The sequence below is a fragment of the Porites lutea genome, chromosome 1 (assembly GCF_958299795.1).
Source record: "Porites lutea chromosome 1, jaPorLute2.1, whole genome shotgun sequence".
In the NCBI taxonomy this organism is placed as follows: domain Eukaryota; kingdom Metazoa; phylum Cnidaria; class Anthozoa; order Scleractinia; family Poritidae; genus Porites; species Porites lutea.
In genome coordinates, this window is record NC_133201.1 from 30,646,628 (window position 1) to 30,664,941 (window position 18,314).

Sequence of the window (18,314 nt, forward strand, 5' to 3'; positions counted from 1 at the left end):
CCGACAATCTGCATGTGATCACCAGAGCTGACATTTGCGAACAATGGTAAAGGAAGTTATCTTTCGGTTCAGCAGACATTCTGGGGCAGGAACGCGTGACGAACCCCTAAGAACGTCTGCGTGGGAGGCTACACTACAATGAAATGATGAGGTAATATTTTGATCAAAAATATTACAGTTAGTAGCCTTTTTGGCGGAGTTCCTTTTCATGAAATTGATGAAAACTTCGTCTCTTACTATTGACGATGTAAAGCTTGCAAGTGAGTGGTAATAACGTTGTGGGGCTACGTGTATTCTCGACGATCTTTCCGCTGGTTTAAAAATTCACTGAGGAACCTGTAAAGTCATGTTGGAGAGTTTGGCTGCATGGGTTTTGAGAACATACGTTGGGGAGTACGTCGAAAATCTTAACACAGACCAACTATCCATTGGATATGGTAGGTTAAGATAAGTGAAAATCGCATATAATGAGTGCAAATCATCCAGGCATTGACTTATGCACGCGAACGAACTACGTAATTTGACTACGTACCGGCTGTAGCTTGAGCTGCACGTTAAAAGGCTCTAGTGAAAGTTTGTGTAGTAAGGCTTCATTCCAATCCACGAGCTAAACTTGGACAGGAAATGCACTTTGAATTCTTGAGTGCTGAAATGTCGAGGTTGCATTCTTCAACTTAGCAGTCTTTAGCTATGATGTAATGTTAATTGTCATTTAGTCTTATTTTCATTTTGAATTTTCTCACATATCGCGGAAGAGGAAGTAAATTTTGACAATTTTAGATAGTCTAGAAAGTTTCATATGGGTAAAGATATTTTTAAAGGAATATAATTTGATATTTTATTATTTCATATGATTGCTCTTGACCAAAACAGTTTAAGTAAGCTCAGTCATTGAATAATTTAAGTGCAAGAATTACGTACAATGTAGAATACATGTTTACAAAGTATTTGGCTAGGATCTGGTTATTACATTCGTCACTTATTCAAGTTATAATGTTTCATTCGCACTTTCTCTTGTCAGAAACGGGTCACAGATTTCATAACTGTACTAGTCTTGCAATATAATGCATATAGGGAGTAAAAGTTTTGTGGTTCATGGTTCATTTCCCTTTTTTCAAGTTTGCACAAAGCAACATTACATAACATTTCTTTCTTTACATGTATACCTTGATTTTTGAAAACTGGGTTAGCAAAAATATCAACTCATTCTACTACTTGGTAATTTAAAACAACAAAACTCATTCAAAGGCCGATTAAAAGCCTTAATCTGACGCCTGGCAGTAAGTTAATGGTCCCTAGAAGCATTCCAACGAGTCCAAATTTAAAATGACGCAAATTTTAGAACATTTATTCAGTAGACTGACTTCGCGAAGTTTCAAACCGGTGTCATTTCAGTCTAGAAATCTGTAAGTTGAGAGTGAACTGCAGCGAAAGAGTGCCTGGTTAAGGCTTACATAACAACTTAAATAGTTAGCAAAACACTACTTATTTCGCGGTCCGATAAACAACAGGATTCCGCATGGAATACACTGTAAAAACAGATCAGTTATGGTAACTATATTAAAAGGTTATAACCAGTTGCAAAAAGTAATTTTAACCTAAAATAAACTAGTTAAAATCGTAACCTTTATGTTATTGGTTAGATTATTCAATGATCAGCAGTTGTTGTGACGGTTATAATTCCGTTAGAACATCGACTGGTCAAAATAACTTTTCATGGCAGTCAAAATAACGAAACCAAATGGTTAAGCAAATGGTAAAAATGTGCATCTAACCTGAAATCAATTGGTTAAAATCTTTTATTAACTATTTGTTGGTCATGACTAACCAATAACGATCCGTTATTTAGAGCTATGAAGTAGGTTAAACACTGAATGGCCAAAACTGACTTTTCCGAGGGGTTAAACTGAACGGAAAACCCCGGGATTGGTCTCCTTTAGGGGTCACAAAAAGCTTGAGCCACGCCCAGATGGTCTCCTTTAGGGGTTAAATTCAAAATTTCCGACGAGCATCCCCGTCTGTTTCATATGGGAGTCCCCCCCCCCCGGGCGGAAAACCACAGAAGGAAATGGCTACACAAACGGCGGGTATGAGTTTACAACAACAGATCATAAAAGCCTTCAGTACCCAACCTTCAACGCAGACTTTTGCCTTACGCTAAAGAAAGGACAAATAATCAGCATTTATTATGGGATTTAGGATAGGTTAAGATTGAATAGCCAAATCAACTTTCGCCAACAGTTAAAATATTTTAAATGACTTGCATCCAACTCGCGTCTTGCTTCAATGACTGGGCTGGTACGCGCGCTCGAGAGGCGAAGTCGCGTGACGCGAGGACTATTTTCTTCTCTGACGTTTCCCTCGACGGACTAGCCGAGAGAACTAATCGTCATCTAGGTGAAATGATTCTTCAAGATGTCCTGTTCAGGTTATGCCATTCAAATCAATGCTGCGCACCTCGAAAGGCCAACAGCTATCCTCGCGTGTTTTCAAAAAATACTTTCGTGTTTTTCACCGGTCACAAAATTCCAACGGGTTTCCGGTATTTGTCTGAAGTGACTTAAAGTAACTCTATTTCGTCACGTCACGAACCCTAAATGGCGTTAAATGTTCTCAGTAAATTAAAAATCTTACTCAGTAACCTTTTTATAAGCTTAAACTATTTCATGGTTGGAAACATGTTAGGCGAGTTTACTCGAAAAACAACTAAGGGTTTTCAGAAAATGTTGCATTGTTTCCTGTCAACTGTAGTATGTTACTTAACACCTTGACGTTAATCTACTTAGCTAGCCAATGAGAGACTTGGAATTTCAAAATCAATGCCAAATTCGGCTCTCATAGTTCAGTTTTTTAGTTTAACCGTTTTGCGCCAAGCTGAATTCCGTGCTCTTGGTTCATTGCTGCGAAAAGAAACATTTTATATTTCGCCTGGATAAAGCCCCTCAGTTAAAAGTCAATGGGAGCTCGTTTCCTAGCCACGGACAGCAATGGAGATGTGGCAAGTAAAAAGGTAATGTGATTTCAAATTTATGCAATTCCGAAGATACCCTGCGAGCAGAGTCTCCTTCGATCTTCCCAGATAAGTCGACTTATCTAGGAAGATCGAAGGAGACTCTGCTCACAGGGTAGTCCGAAGACAACGTCTTCAGAATAGATCTCTCACTTGAATTTCAGTCTTTACTGCTTCTATAAAATTCTTAGCTAACGAATACCTTGCAAATCTTTTACTCAAAGGAGGATGATAAGAAGATCATGACAGAATTTACTTCAGTTGACCGCCTGAAATAGATAAGCAAAATATCTGCCCCGTCGACTAAAGACAAATGAACACAGGCAAAATCTCGAAGACTTGTTTCACCGACCTTCACTGAAACAGCATGACCGGTATGTATTGCTTATTTTTAAACAGAACTCTAAATCGTTTTTAAAATTATCTTTTTGCAAAAAAATAGACGCGTTTTGAGATAACCCCACGCACTTGCGTGGCCCTTTAAAGTTTTCTTAATGTTCAGTACAGTTGCATAGATTTTCCAGTCTTCGGATGACCATCTTAATTGCAATATTGTACTGCTGTTACAGAGCTATCATACGCTATTACAAAGCTTTTTTTTTAATTGTAGCTTTGTGTCGCGTGTTGCTCACGATGACCACGCACACGCGTGCGTGCGTGTTCCCCACAGGCGTATCGCTGAAAGACTGTAATTTTTTGTGCGTTAACCAGTGAACTTAAAAACGAAATATTTTCGTTTATTTCAGAAATATCACCAAATTTGAACGACTGAGGGAATAAACAACTTTGAATGAAGCTCGGCGAGTACCCATATTTTCATTACAACGAGACAAGTCCTGATCCGGCGGATGAGTTACCCTCAACGAGCCACTGCTTGGAATAGGATCTTTTTTTGCTTTCTAGTAGAAAAACATGGCTTGTAGAACAATGAAGGGCACTGGTAGTTTTTAGATCATATGCTTCGCTTCATGCAATCATTAGCAAAAGAAAGAAAGTTACATGTACAGTGGGTGAGGAGTTAACTCTTCACTGGCAAGATCTTACAATTATTATATCATGGAATCTCACGAAATTCTTAATTCCCTTTGTATTTGACAAAGTATTTTTGGTAGGAAAGGCACTTTTGTCTTATACCTTAAGGGTTTAATTCAATCAAAGTACTGTATCACTGTTGACCCTGGAGTTACTTGAATTTTTTCTGCTTAAGGATGTTTCTGTTTTACAATCATATGCCAGTGTACAAAGTCTTGTTTTGCAGTCTTGTGAGAGACATGCAGTATTCCAATTTTTATACTACATGAGAAATTTCTGCAATTTGATTGGCTGAGAGCAGTGGTATTTCAGCTTAATTTGAAATACCTACATGTGAAAATTACAAACCTTTTGTGGTTAGTAGTATAAACAAATAATAACATGATTTGTACGTGATATTTGGCGTAAATACCACTCGTGATATTTCAAAATCGTGTCAAATTTCACTCGCCTAACGGCTCGTGAAATTACGTATAACAATTTCGAAATATCACTCGTGGTATTTACGCCAAATATCACTACAAATCATGCTATTACCTATACAAATTTGCTATAGTTTAGGAAGCAGGGCTGATTGTTTAATCATTCCTTGTTCTGCTTTAAATACTTGTATTAAGAAACATAAGCATTTTTTACTTGCAATGTTGTATGATTATCTTTTTATAAAGTTATTGGTCAACTATGTTGTTGTTGTTGTTGTTGTTTGTAGAGAACGGTTAACATAACCATTAAAAATGTTGCTGAAGACCATTATTGTGAGGTTAATGCAATTCATTATTATCAGTTAAAACAACCGTTTTCTTCTAACCCATATGGAATGGTTAAAGCTACCACCTCTTGACTATTTTAAATGGGTTACCACAGATTCATCACTAGTACCCAAAAAACTGGTTTACCATGACCACAAAAAATAGTTATTATAACTTATCTGTATGGGTTGAAACATATTTATCTTTTTATTTCGGTTATAACAACTAAAAATTTAAAGTTATTTTAACCAAAAAGTAGAGGTTATGACAAACAAGTCATAAGCAGTGGCGTGGGCTGTGGTAGAAACAAACATTTTTAAGGGTTAATGTAACCCATAAAGAAAAGTTATTTCAACGGGAATAAAAAATGGTTAACCTGAACTATATTTTTTTGGTTACTGTAACCTAATAAAATACGGTTACCTGGGATTCAAACCTTAACCATTTTTTTGAGGTCACTATAACTGGTCAGTTTTTACAGTGTAGACATTTAACTGAATGGAACATAGTGCACAAATTATCACCTTCTTATCTGCAAAAACCGGCCTATGGTGCAATGCCATTAGAGCCCGCTGAAACTAGACCTAGATCCAATTTTTCTGAGTCGAGAGTTGCTTTTCCAAGGTACAATCAGCTAAGCGAAACACCGACGAAACAATATTAATGGCTGGCACAGAATATTTTGGCGAAACCGCAGTTCAACCACGCGATCACATACCTATCAACACCATGCAGAAATCACACAATCACACACTTTCGCGGCACTGATAAGACTATCCACAACCACGCATAATCTTCTCACGTTTAACATAAGCGAAATATGATCGAATAACTAGGAAAAACTTAGCCTATTGCCAGATAAACACTTCTGGACTTTTCGGTTAAACTCGTCTTATTTAAGGTCCCGAATGTAGAGTCACACGGTCGGCGGATCACCTTAGCCTTATTTTCACACCAGAAAAAAACTCACAAAGTCTTGGCCCGGTTCAACGTTCACCTGCAATTTTGCTGTCACCTAATTCATTTGACTCCTAAGAGCCTGTTCCCGAGGCCAAAGACTTAGTGGTCACCTTAGAAAAGCGAACAATATCGTACCTTTCTGTCTCAGCCCGGATCAGGGTGATTGATCCGTTTAGCCAAATGAAACTAGAATATAATACGATATTGGACGATGCAGACTCTGCGATATCGTAATAACATTGTCCCTTCTCAGAGCTTTACATGATGCTCTCCGGAAAACTTTTCTCAAGGTGACCAATATATACTAGTAATGGTTGACACTACAGCTGCCCCCGCTCTGTATATTGTCGGTCAATAGCATAGACCTTGTCACGGTTTTCGACGGCATTTTGACGAGTGGGCAAATGCGTGAGAAATTACAGTGTTTGTATGAGAATCCAATGTCGAATAATTTCCATAAATCGGCTGTTCTAAAAAAAATACACAGAAAAGGATTTTACTAACAAATTTTGGGTGCCGTTACTGTGCTTAAATTTCTCCAGAAGCTTGTTTTAGATTTTCCATATATTTGTCTGCAATTTTTCCCCGGAAATTTTTACAGACAAATGTATAGAAAATTTTAAAAGAAGGTTCTAGGTCTTCTAGCGCACGTAACGCCCTCAAATTTTTTTCAGTAGAATCCTTAAGAGTGAAGCTTTAGTTTACAATTCATATTTTTTTTTTTACAAAAAATAGCCGTTTTACGGAAGTTATTCCACATAAGATTCTCATACAAACACTGTGATTTCTCACGAGTTTGCCTACTCGTCAAGATGGCGTCGAAAACCGTGACAAGGTCTATAGAATCGTTTATTACGAAACACTGCAAGTATAGAATAATTTCCGTAGAACGGCTGTTCTGAAAAAAAGTATCAATCGTAAACTAAAGCTTCACTCCTAAGGATTCTACTGAAAAAAAGTGAGGGCGTTACATGCGCTAGAAGACCTAGAACCACTTTTTAAAATTTTCTTTACATTTGTCTGTAAGAAAATCCCGGGAAAAATTACAGACAAATATATGAGAAATTTAAAGCAAGCCCTTGCAGAAATTTAAGCACAAATACGCCCCCAAAATTTTTTAGTGCAATCCTTTGCTTAGTAGCTTTAGTTTACAATTGATTTTTTTTTTCAGAACAGCCGCTTTACGGAAATTATTCGACATTAGATTTTCATACAAACACTGTAATTTCTCACACGTTTGCCTACTCGTCAAGATGGCGTCGAAAACCGCGGCAAGGTCTATTCTTGCTCGTTGTGTAGCCCTTTGAAATATACCGATTCATAATGAAGATTTTCACACATAAACCATGCAATAGGTGAGATACATACGGGAAACGCAAGGTTCCATGCACAGTTTTAGGTCGATTTACACAGCTTTGATCAAAACATTCTCAGTTTCGAGAACAGTTTATTCTAAACCATAAAAAAAATTTACACGTGATAATTAGAAGTTGAATTTTTCGCTATTTCTCTTTAACTTTTTACATTCAGTTCATTTTATTTGCCGGAAAGGAAGCCTTAGAAATTAAAAGGACGTTTGATCAATTCACACTTGCGCATTCTAGTCTTATTTTAAACTTTATAGCAGAAGGACATCTGTGAGCAGGGAAAAAGTCAGCACAGAATTTGATTGTAGGCGAATGTCTGTAATCGTCGATCGTTCACTCGTCTAGCTTGTTTGGGGCTGAGTCTTATTCCGGTCAAAGAGAGAGAAAGAGTGTCTGGCAAGCTTTCCAATAAGAGATTTGTGAACTCGTGTCTGGCAAACTCTCCAGGTGTTTATATATACACAGTTATACGCACTTCAACTTCAACTTCAACTTTATTCATTCACTCTCAATTTACAATTACACGATAGCTTCCATCCGCGTATAGGAGAGCCTAATCGAGGCGGGAGAAGAGACACACAAATTTAAAGAAAGAAAAGAAAAAAAGGAACTATTTTACAAACAGTACCAGCTGTCGCAAAATAAAAACTATAGTATGTATTAAGCTAATTTAATTGCATTATGATTTTACACAGAGAATATAAATTTAGTTGTGTTCCTGAGCTAGTTAAATTTAAGTTGATGCATGATTTCAGTGATTTCAAGATAGTCATCAGATTAAGATAAAATTTCAAAGAGCTTATTCCTTATCTTTTTCCGAAAGGTAGATTTTGGTAAGTTTCTCATATCTGAGGGTAAAGAATTCCAAATTTTTGGTCCAACTCTTAGAAAAGAACTACGCATTTTTTTAAGCCTTGAGTGTTCGGTATAGAAATCATCATTGAGAGAAGATCGGGTAGGATATGAGTGCACCTCAGAAATCCTAGTAAAGGCTCTTTTGATATTTTCAGGTGCAGAATTGTTAGCAACGTCCCACATGATACTACAAAGACAATCAAAGTAAATAAAGGATAGGGGAAAGACTTTTGATTTTAAGAAAAATGGTACAGCATGTTGCTTATAATCCGTAAAGTAAATCAGGCGTAGGGCTCGTTTTTTAATTAAGAGTATCTTATTTAAATAAGTTTTAGGTGCAGAGCCCCAAGCACAGATGCCATAATAAAGATAGGGGTTGATAAGGGCTTGATAGATATTTAAGAGGGGACGTAATGGAATACTACGTCTAAGCTTTGCTAGAATTCTCACTGTTCTACTTATCTTTAAACAGATTAGATTAATATGGTTTTTCCAGGAAAGTTCATAATCAATCAGAACACCAAGGTATTTGACTGATGTCGGACACAATGTTACCACTCAGTACAAACTTATCTAGGCTATTAATGAAAATATTATCAATTAAGGTTGCGGAGCTACCATAAGACCTTGTGGGTTTATCGATAGTTGGAAGTAGAGATAGACTTTGTAAAGTTTCAAAAAGTTTTTGGCTATAACCGCAGCTCTCAATTTTAAGGAGATCTATGTTAAAGTCACCAAGTAGGATAATTTCATTATTTCGGAAATGATCTGGACAATTGTGCTGCCTATAGACCACTCCACAAATGATATTTTTTCCTTTGCGCATGTTTAATTCACACCACAAGGCTTGAAATGATGATGTAGATTCCTTTTCTAGAACTCTGTAGGGGATAAGCTCATTTATGTAAAGCCCAACACCTTCAGCTGATAGAGGGGTTGGTACATGTTCAAAATTGTAGCCAGGTAACCTTATAACTTCTCCTGCGCTTAGTGTCGAGTGTCGTTAAAATTTTGGTCCATAACTTTCACTGAAACAACTGCTCCACAGAATGTCACTGATAATACGTAACGCAAAAGGGTGTCGAAGCATGACTGCACAATAAATGTCACAAAATCTACCTAAGCGGTCCCTCGGGGATGTTCTGTCTCTACGTCATCCTAACCATTTTGTACTTGCGGACGCAAACAATAGAAACGTCATCATTACCTACCGATTCCTCGCGGCCCCTGCTCAAGCAATTCGAGATTTTTTCTATATTGACTGTATGATTGTATATTTCAACTGTAGGTACTTTCCTTAATATACGCGCCAGTTACTAGAGTGCCTCCTTAGGATTTCGCCTTCTGGACGAAATCCCTGCGGGGGCAAAAACTAAACTGCTAAACGGCACCAAAACCAGCTTTAGGCGCGCGCTGACTTCAAATAACTGTCACTTATGGTAAAAAAAGAATTGTGGGTAGGAAAAAAAGATCGAAAAATTGGGAGGGGGGGTAAGATAGTAATTCTGTCTACATTCACTTCTACACAAATCCCTAGTCACAAAACAAGCAAAAAAAAACGACATAAGCAGGCAACACAATAAACACATGTCAAGCTATTAGACAGGGGAAGTTGAGAAAAATTACAGAATGTTTGCTAACCCGGTTTACATAACTCCAGGTAAATGTAAGAATTTAAGATTTGTATTTTGATAAGCTTGCAAATGAATCATTTACCCAGGGAGGGCTGGCAACGGCCTTTGATCTTGCCGCTTTTCGGTTTCCATGATCGCCCCAGTTGAGAAATCTGTCAATCATTCGAGAACTGTAGCGAGCATGCGCGAAACGGGCTGGGAACAACAACAAGAAATTCTTCTTCGCAGTGATTCGATAGTGTAAAATGAGTTTGCGTTTGGTCCCGTCAGTCATTGTTTTCTTTGCTGTAACCAATGTTTGTCCGTGGTAATGTAAAGCTGACGTTTTCCTTTCTTCTGGTCTTGCGTTTGTCGTTACATGTGGTTTACTCCGCTAATAGTCAGGTCTCTTAAGGTCAGGATCGTTACAGAGTTGACAAAAGGCACCAAACTTTGCACAGCGATAGCTTATTGCAGCACCATGAATATTAGAGGGAGTGCCCAATGCAAATATGCCACTGAAGGGTGCTAAACAGGATTTAATTATTGTAAATTTCACCTGCTGGAGTCCCTGTGATGTTTTGATTGAAAATTGTTATTTAATACCTTAAATCACTCAGAATGCTCTTCTCATGTTGTAAACAACAATTTCACTCGAAAATCTGGCATTCCCATCCATTATTAGTTTACTGACTGTATAATTTAGTTGATTATTACTGTGCCCTTAAAGCAAGTCCACAGTCCGCCCACATTTTCATATGTCATCTCTAAGATGACCTTTTCTTTGCTTCATAACTTGCAAGAACTCAGCTTCTGGGGTTCTCTTCTCCTTTTCTAATGTATTTCAATTAGAGGAGACCTTATTGTGTGGCTTAAGCCTTATTTATCAAGTATTACTTGTCATTACATGCCACTTGAAGCTAAAAAAAGCGTATGGCATAGCGATTCACACACAAAATTTCAGAAAGAAAAAAACGAAATTGTCAAAGAGTCTTTTGTATTACATATTATCAGGGATTTATGACAGCTGTCCATGAAGAGCAAATAACGAAATGACAGAACCCAAAATAGTTCTTTTTCAGCTTAACATAGGCCTGGATGCCTTTGAGTCTCTCTTTATCTGCTGGACGCACGTGCATGTTTTGACAGAGAAGCAAGCATCGTGGCACAAGTCATATCATTTATAATTCCCGTAGTTTGTCTAAGCTTTACAAAGCAAAAACAAAAAAAAAAGGAATCTGGTCTTATAAACGAAAAAAAGAAAGAAGGTAGCCGAAGCTTTAAAAAACAGCACAGTTTATCATGAAGCCTCTACATTTGGCATTGAAGCACTCATGTCCAAAAAATAATGACAGCTTATCAAGTCGTAAAAGTGAGACTCAGGTGGTACAAGATTGTCTCAATGATAAATGGTGAATGGTTTAACTGCTGAAACTGTAGAAAGGGGGCCAGGCTAACTTTTAGGGCCTGTTTACATAGAGGAGGGGGACCCCAGGTAGGCATGGTAACCCACTTAGGTGGGGTAGCCCGCCTGTCCATATAATCTCTCATTTTAATTTGATCACGTTTACATGATAGGTGGGGTGACCCTTCAAGGTGGGTAGCCTGGTCTGCCACACCGGGTAACCCTCTCAGCTGAGGTCAAAATTTGCCACGTCAACGTTTCAAGGTGAGATAACCCAGGCTAGTCGGGGTCGGCTGATTCGTGATACATCAAATTCGCGCAAAATTCACTTTGGCGCCGGGTGGCTTCACATAATTATTAAAGATAACAATAGCAAGCCATAACACTGAAGGTTGCAGCAAGAGTAGCAAGTGAGCGTAGACGTGGTTTGCCAGCATTTTTCTTGTTTACGTGCTTAGCGACAATTCAATAATCTTGATAAAGTGCACCCCAGGATGGCGGGGTTGTAATATTGCATGTAAAGGAGGGTTATCATTCAACCCCACCTAAGCAGGTTACCTCACCTACCTGGAGTCCCCCACCTTTATGTTGTCTCAGAAACCGTGAAACTGGTAATAAACGGTATCACTAACCCGGGACTAGCTGTGATACTACTTCTATCTTCAAAAACGTCAGCATAGCAGCCAAAGGAGCCATTATATCGGTGTAACATGAATATTAGATTGCGGGTGTTTCATGCGTCTCGTTTTGTGACGTTTTTTGTGTGTTCGTTTTTGTCACCATCTCTAAATTTCAGTCATGTTCAAAATACCCCTACTAACAAAATATTTCGTAAAGCTCTTTAGAATGATATCCAGCAATAAAAACAAGGTGTGACCAGGAGCCGATTTCTAGGCTCCTGGTGTGGCAACATAGGCATAAGTGAATGCAAAGTTTTGCGGTATGTAATCTCTCAGAAATCTGTTTGAGTGGTCAAAGTTGCGGCTGATAGGCTTCTTTGTCATGACCACTCTATTGTTATAAGGGACCAGGCCATAATTATTGTTGACCCTTGCTTGTTTTGGTATTTTCTGTAATTTCCCGGGGGCACCCAACGTCAATTTTTGGAAAATATCTATTCGGAAGACGATTTGAGATCTAGAATTTTCGGAACATTTGTTGTAAAATTTCTTGCTTGCCTGCCTTTCCTAGGATTTTCGATTATCCAAAAAATGGAATAATTGCCCATTTTTAACAGATTTTTACCCTAAAGAGGTCACCTAGAATTTTCGGGAACCTTTTCTCTGGCTGAAATTTTCGAAAAGGTAAATTTCCATCCCTATAATTTTCGGTTCACTTGACTTTCAGCTAGGAAATCCGAACAGATGAAAATTTTTAGGGGACAAAAATATGACTATATCTAAAGTTTAAATACTAAAATACGTTTAACAATGCTATACTTAAGTGGTTTTGAACTATGTTCTCGTTGGGTGCCCCTGATTTTCCACAGCATTATTTTGTGAAAAGTTGGTAACTGAATTCCTCTTGAGGAATTCGTGATCGTAAGATTTCGTAACCACGGGGTATTCGCCTAATTGCATCAAACAAATTACATTCAGTTTCATAAATGATGCATCATTGGTTGGCTAAAAGAGACCTTGTTCCTGTAACTTTCAGCTCTTCTGAAGTTAGTTTGTTTGTAAATTGTAACGCACGCGGCGACCTTCCTTTTTTATGAAAGATCGTATAGACCTACCATTAACACTCTGGTGCGAGGGCTCTGAAGTGAATGAGCTCCTTACAGGTTTCTAGGCATGCAGGGACCTCATACACTTTTTGTAAAATGCAAATGTGTAAAAAATAAAGAGTGTTAAATTTCATGGAGGGGCATGTTTTACAACCTCGTCCCCAGGGCTTAATAAAAAGGTAGAAAAAGGTGAAGCGACTATATTTTACTTCAATAACTTGTGACAGTAATGTAACTGATAAACTTATCAGGAATTACTTATCAGTAATAACAAATAAACTTGAGGTCGACGGTGCGCTCCTTTTACTCCCCTCTCTCCATTAATGCTTTGTTTTAAGGGTATTTAAAGCTTAGCAAAAGCTACCCAGAAAGGAGAGAAGTTGAAATAAGGATGTGTTGACACGGGGGATCAAACTCGGGGCCTCGCGCACCGAAGGCTGCGCATTAACCAGAGGAGGACGAAGACGAGGCTGACATGTTTTAATCATTATCTCAAGGACAGGGTTACCAACGAAGCAAATTATAATCTAATCTTAGCTTCACAATTACAAAGTGGGCGCGTTGTCAGTTACGGTTCATGAGGTCGTTCATGTAGCATGTCAAAATTTAACGATTCTGTCGTTTAGGATGTGATACATTTGGGTTTTATGTTATAGTATGACAAACAAGAAGAGTACTCACCACAGGGGACTCAATCTGCTATTATAGGTGAAAGTTAACCCCCCCCCTTTTATCTGTAATTAGGACCATTTGTAACGGGCACCCCTCCCCCCCCCCAGTATTAATCGGCAGGTGGTAAGAAAGCTCTCTGCCAAATTTGATACTTTTGTCACGTCTGTATCGATCCGGCCTATATTTTGCACAAAGAGACCTGACTATAAGAAAGAGACCAGTGAACACTGATCGTAAACAGACATTGTTTTATTCCTCGATACCGGACCGTTTGACTCACTTCATCTCTCTAGATGTAGGCTCTCAAGCTGTGTTTCTGTTTAGAAGACCCACAAGACTAAAAGAAGGGCCAACCCTCCAATACGTATGTAGAAGAGTTTATATTTTCAAGTGAAAGGCCCAAAAGTAATTCTTTGTGACATTAAAAAAAGTGCGGTGGCTGTGGTCGTGGAGTAGAAGAGTTGTCAGAGTTGCTTACGGTCTTACTACACCTTCAAGACGACAAGAAATGACGATTGAGAGTCCTTAATTCTTTATCCTTGATTGTGAACTTATCCTGGCAGAGTTGCGTTGGATGATTGAGTGGCATGGTCAAGTCACGTAGTCCATGTATTTCTTTATGTACTAGAGAAAAGCTAACTAAATTTTGCCAAGAGATCATTCTCTCTTGATTTTGCACATGCTGATATGCTTAAGTTCTTATCTTCCTGTGATTTAATTTAAACTTTACCGTAGTTTCCAGCAAATAAAGCTTAGGCAAATGAAACGGTAATTATTTTGTGTGTTTGGAATTCTCTTTTCGTGACAGCAGTTATTACACTGCCTTCAGTTTGAGTCCACATTCAAGTATGTTTTGTTGCCAACAGAGAGGGAAAAATTATAAATTCCAAAAACTACACTACCCCTTGGAACAAGATTATGGTTTCAAAAAGATTAGCTAAGTTCAGAAAATAAATGTTCAAGTTCATGTTTCTGACAAGGACCACATCTGGCTACATATGCTTCAAAGGAAATTTATAAAATCAGGAAAATGGTGATATTTCTATTTTTGCCTTTCCTTTGCATCAGTTTTTGCCATACAGTTGCATATAACGTTTAACATCTTTGGACATCAACGTTCCAGATAGTTTGTGTCTGTAAAAAAATGAAGTTAATGAAATCAAACTCTTTCAACTTAAAAATTGCCTTGTACTAGTGGATAGGAAAAACACCATAGGATGCCTTGGAAAAAAATGTAAAATGATTATTGTTAAGGTAGTATTATTTGTAGTCAACAATAACAGTCAGAAGCTTGTGTTGAGGCAGGCAAAAACATTTCATAGAGACCATAAACCTTCACTGACTTTGCTGTTACAACAAGTGGTAAAAGGGTATTAAAATGTGAGATCATCTCCCTGGGTTTGGTATGCGTAGTTGGACACATTGTTAATTTCCCTACCCTTTTTAAGCCAAAAGACCTTATTTTATAATCTGATTCATTTCATTTACCACACATAATTCAGTTAGCTTTTAAACCTAGAAACATGGAAAAAAATTTAGCGAAAAAAATGGTGGTACCAAAAATGTAATTACAGACTGCTCTTCATTAACCTTTACAGTCCAAACAGACACCCTGTTCCAAAGTCTAAAGGGTGAAATGGTCACCACCCTAAATCAGCTGCACATACCCATCTAGGCCAAATAAGCCAAGGGTAGTATCGTAGAAAGAACTGCTGAGGGGATTGGGCTCAAGGGACAATAACTTATTTTGATAGTTGATAAAAAAATCAATTTTACATCGTTTGTTTTAGTTGTAAATCAGATTCATAACTTACACAAACAATTGAAGTTGTCGTTTTTCAAGCTCCTTTTGATTCTCGTTACAAACTTTGCAAAACATTCAATTTTTGTTTTTTTCTGTTTCTTGTACTTCAGTCCTTTGAGGGATTTTCTCGACGCATGCCGCTTTCTGATGTACTCACTCTTATTAGCAACTGGCTTAGCCTCTTGTCCCCACACTAAACCACTTCAATCATTTCAATTCAGAACTATGGGGAGTTTTTGTACAAACAATTTCAAGGAAATACTTGAAACCGAAGACACTATCTAATATAAAACTACTAAATACGGTATTGCTGTTGGACTTATTTATTGATTATCACTCCAGTGATGTTTCAGTGAAGATTTTGAAGTTTCAGTACACCTCTTCCAGCCTTCTGATATATTAAAAATAGTTTACATTTACAGACCCAGTATCCCAGTATATGTGAAGCAAAGTGATTGGAACATTTACCCTGGCTTTTACTAAATTGGCCCTATATTCTGTATTTAAACCCATAAATATTTATTGTGGCTCCCAGCGTACAAACAAACGTAGAAAATTGGTTTAATAAACATTCACATATGACTGTTGCAAGACTCATACTAATGTAGTGTGCTCGTAGCATGTGTTTAGGATGAGGAAGAGAGTCTTAATACCGCTGTCAACGGAAAAATATAAGAGATGGAGCAGGGTGGTCGCTCGTAAAATTCACGTAGCTTATAAATATAAACTGAACTTGCCGAGATGCCGAATCACGAAAAGTGAAGTCACCCGTGAACTGTTCATACATCATGCCTGCTGACGTCCAAAAATTCCATTTAAAAAGTTCATGAAAACCTTTTCTTAATGTTTGGGCGCGGGAAAACTTAAAACTGAGCAATACCTCATCGTCCTTCCATGTCTGCATTTTCCGCCATATTTGTTTTGAAGGAAAATTGGTACTCAGTGTCACTCGGCTAAATTTCTTAACTGGGGCGATCATGTAGACTCGGTTCCAGACCTCGCTCCCAGACCACCCCCCTCCCCGCCGCGCGCCGCATTTATCATATGTATTCACAAAGTGCAGCCAAGATTTTAACGTTTCTTCAAGGAACTTATTTAATAGTCATTTCTGGAAAAATGGCCATTTCATTTGCACAGTTTACATACAAATGAAGGGCTCCAAGTAATAGCCTCCCTAGTCTCCCTCGCAGCCGTTTTTTAGATGACACGCAACGCTCCCCTAAAAAAACGGCTGCGAGGGAGACTATAACCTCCCTAGGCTCACTCATTTTGGATCATGTGTCTTTTAGGGGACTGTTGATCAAAGTATTGGCCGACATCTCACACGACTGTGGTTCGATATATTGGCTGCTATGTCAGCCGATAATCGGTCGACTCTTGGTCGACTCTCGACCTATATGCTGGTGACACTCGGTCGCTACAGTTTATCGGTGAATAGTCGGCCGATAGTAGGCCGTGATGTGCCGACGGATTATCGACATATCAGCGACACTTGGCCGACCTAACGGACGATACCATGGCGGAAATGTGGGTCGACCTGTTGGTCGATGTGGCGGTCTAGTATCAGCCGACTGTCGGCCGAGAGTCGGCCACGTCTCGACGAATATGTGTTCGGTACTTGACCGCTACAGTCTATCGGCCGCCGACACTTTGCCGCCAGACAGACAACAATCAACCCGTTGTCAGCCGAAACCGATATGTGTAACAAGCATTAGTGGCCATTGCGTGTCAGCTGACGTCAGAAACCTTGTAACAAAGGGCAAAGCATAGAGTAAAAGCGATAGCGATTGTCGACCGATACACTACCGATAACTTACCAATAGTTGACTGATAGTTCACCGGTACACTGGCGACACGCTACTGATGCCATCGTGGCCAACTTTTGGTCGATTTGTTGGCTGATACTTGACTTACAGTAAAACGTCACTCGACCAATATATTGACCAACTCTAGGCGATGCCGATTGTTGACCAATACACCACCGATACCTCACCGATACTCAACCGACAATTCACCGATACATTGCCGACACATTACTGAATTTTTTTTAAAAAATTTCATTTCATGATTCCAAAGTGCAACAGTGCTGATGACACACTACTGATGCTATCTTGACGGACTGTTGATCGATCTGTTGACCAATATGCGAGCGACAGGATAACACCACTCGACCAAGATATTGGTCTATACTCAGCCGATATTCGACCAAATCTCGACCGAGTATCGGCCGACGTAGTGGTCAGTATATCGATCGAAAGTCGAACGAGATGCAGCGTGCAAAGAATATAGTGTCCGATAGCCCGGGGCTAATGGATTTTGTTATCGGGCTAGTAAATTCTGTTCTTAACTTGCCCGACAGGCAAGTGAAGTATTTTGAGGAATTCAACTTACTTACAGAAGAACTGTGAAATCAATACTGCTCATCAAAAAATTTGGGGGCTAGTTGCAATGACGTTCGGGCTAGTAATTAAATGCTAGCTTCAGCTTGCCCGAATGGCAAGCTGTAAAAATGACTTTCTTTGCACCCTGGAGATGTCAGCCGATACATAGATCGACAGTCCCCCAAAAGATACATGATCCCTCATGTTTTGGAAAGGACGTTTTCCTATGGTTTTTATCTGTAGCTAATATTCTTGGCATCAATGTTTGGATCTCAAAAAGAACATGAACTGTTATAACCAGTCCTTATTATTTCCTCTCATGCTTCTATTATTATTTTTGAACCACAGTTTAACAGAGAAAACAAAAGAAAATTGTCCATTACTATGTTAGACCAACTAATAAGCATGATGGTGCTGTATCAAGTACACCGTAATTTTTAGGGAGTTATTATAACTCCAAAAATGGAGTAAAAATTTTAGGTACAGGATAACCCCTTTTTGGGGGTTATTTTAACTCATAATTTAACTCCGAATTTGGGGTCATTTTTATCCCTGAAAAAGAGTTCTTTTTACTCCCAGTCTGGAGTTAAGATAATTCCGAAATGGGGTTACTTTTACTCCTTACATGGATTGTTTTTACTCTTTTTGGAGTTAATTTAACTCTGAAAGTGGAGTAAAAATTTTAGGTGCAGGATAACTCCTTTTTTGAGGTTATTTTAACTCCTCAATATCTGGGGTCA

At 38.5% G+C, this 18,314-nt stretch overlaps 1 protein-coding gene and 1 long non-coding RNA gene across 2 annotated transcripts in view; both read left to right on the forward strand.

Moving 5' to 3' along the window:
* The first annotated feature begins 241 nt into the window (after positions 1–241).
* LOC140948164 (intermembrane lipid transfer protein VPS13D-like) overlaps positions 242–18,314 on the forward strand; it is a 142,362-nt gene continuing 124,289 nt past the window's right edge. The window contains exon 1 of the mRNA XM_073397390.1: positions 242–437. Within this exon, the coding sequence (XP_073253491.1) occupies positions 347–437 (91 nt within the window). The 5' untranslated portion in view covers positions 242–346. The remainder of the gene's footprint in view (positions 438–18,314) is intronic.
* LOC140936992 (uncharacterized) lies at positions 2,854–3,961 on the forward strand. Its single transcript, XR_012165424.1, has 3 exons — positions 2,854–3,010; positions 3,235–3,384; positions 3,757–3,961. It is a non-coding gene; the product is annotated as an uncharacterized lncRNA (long non-coding RNA).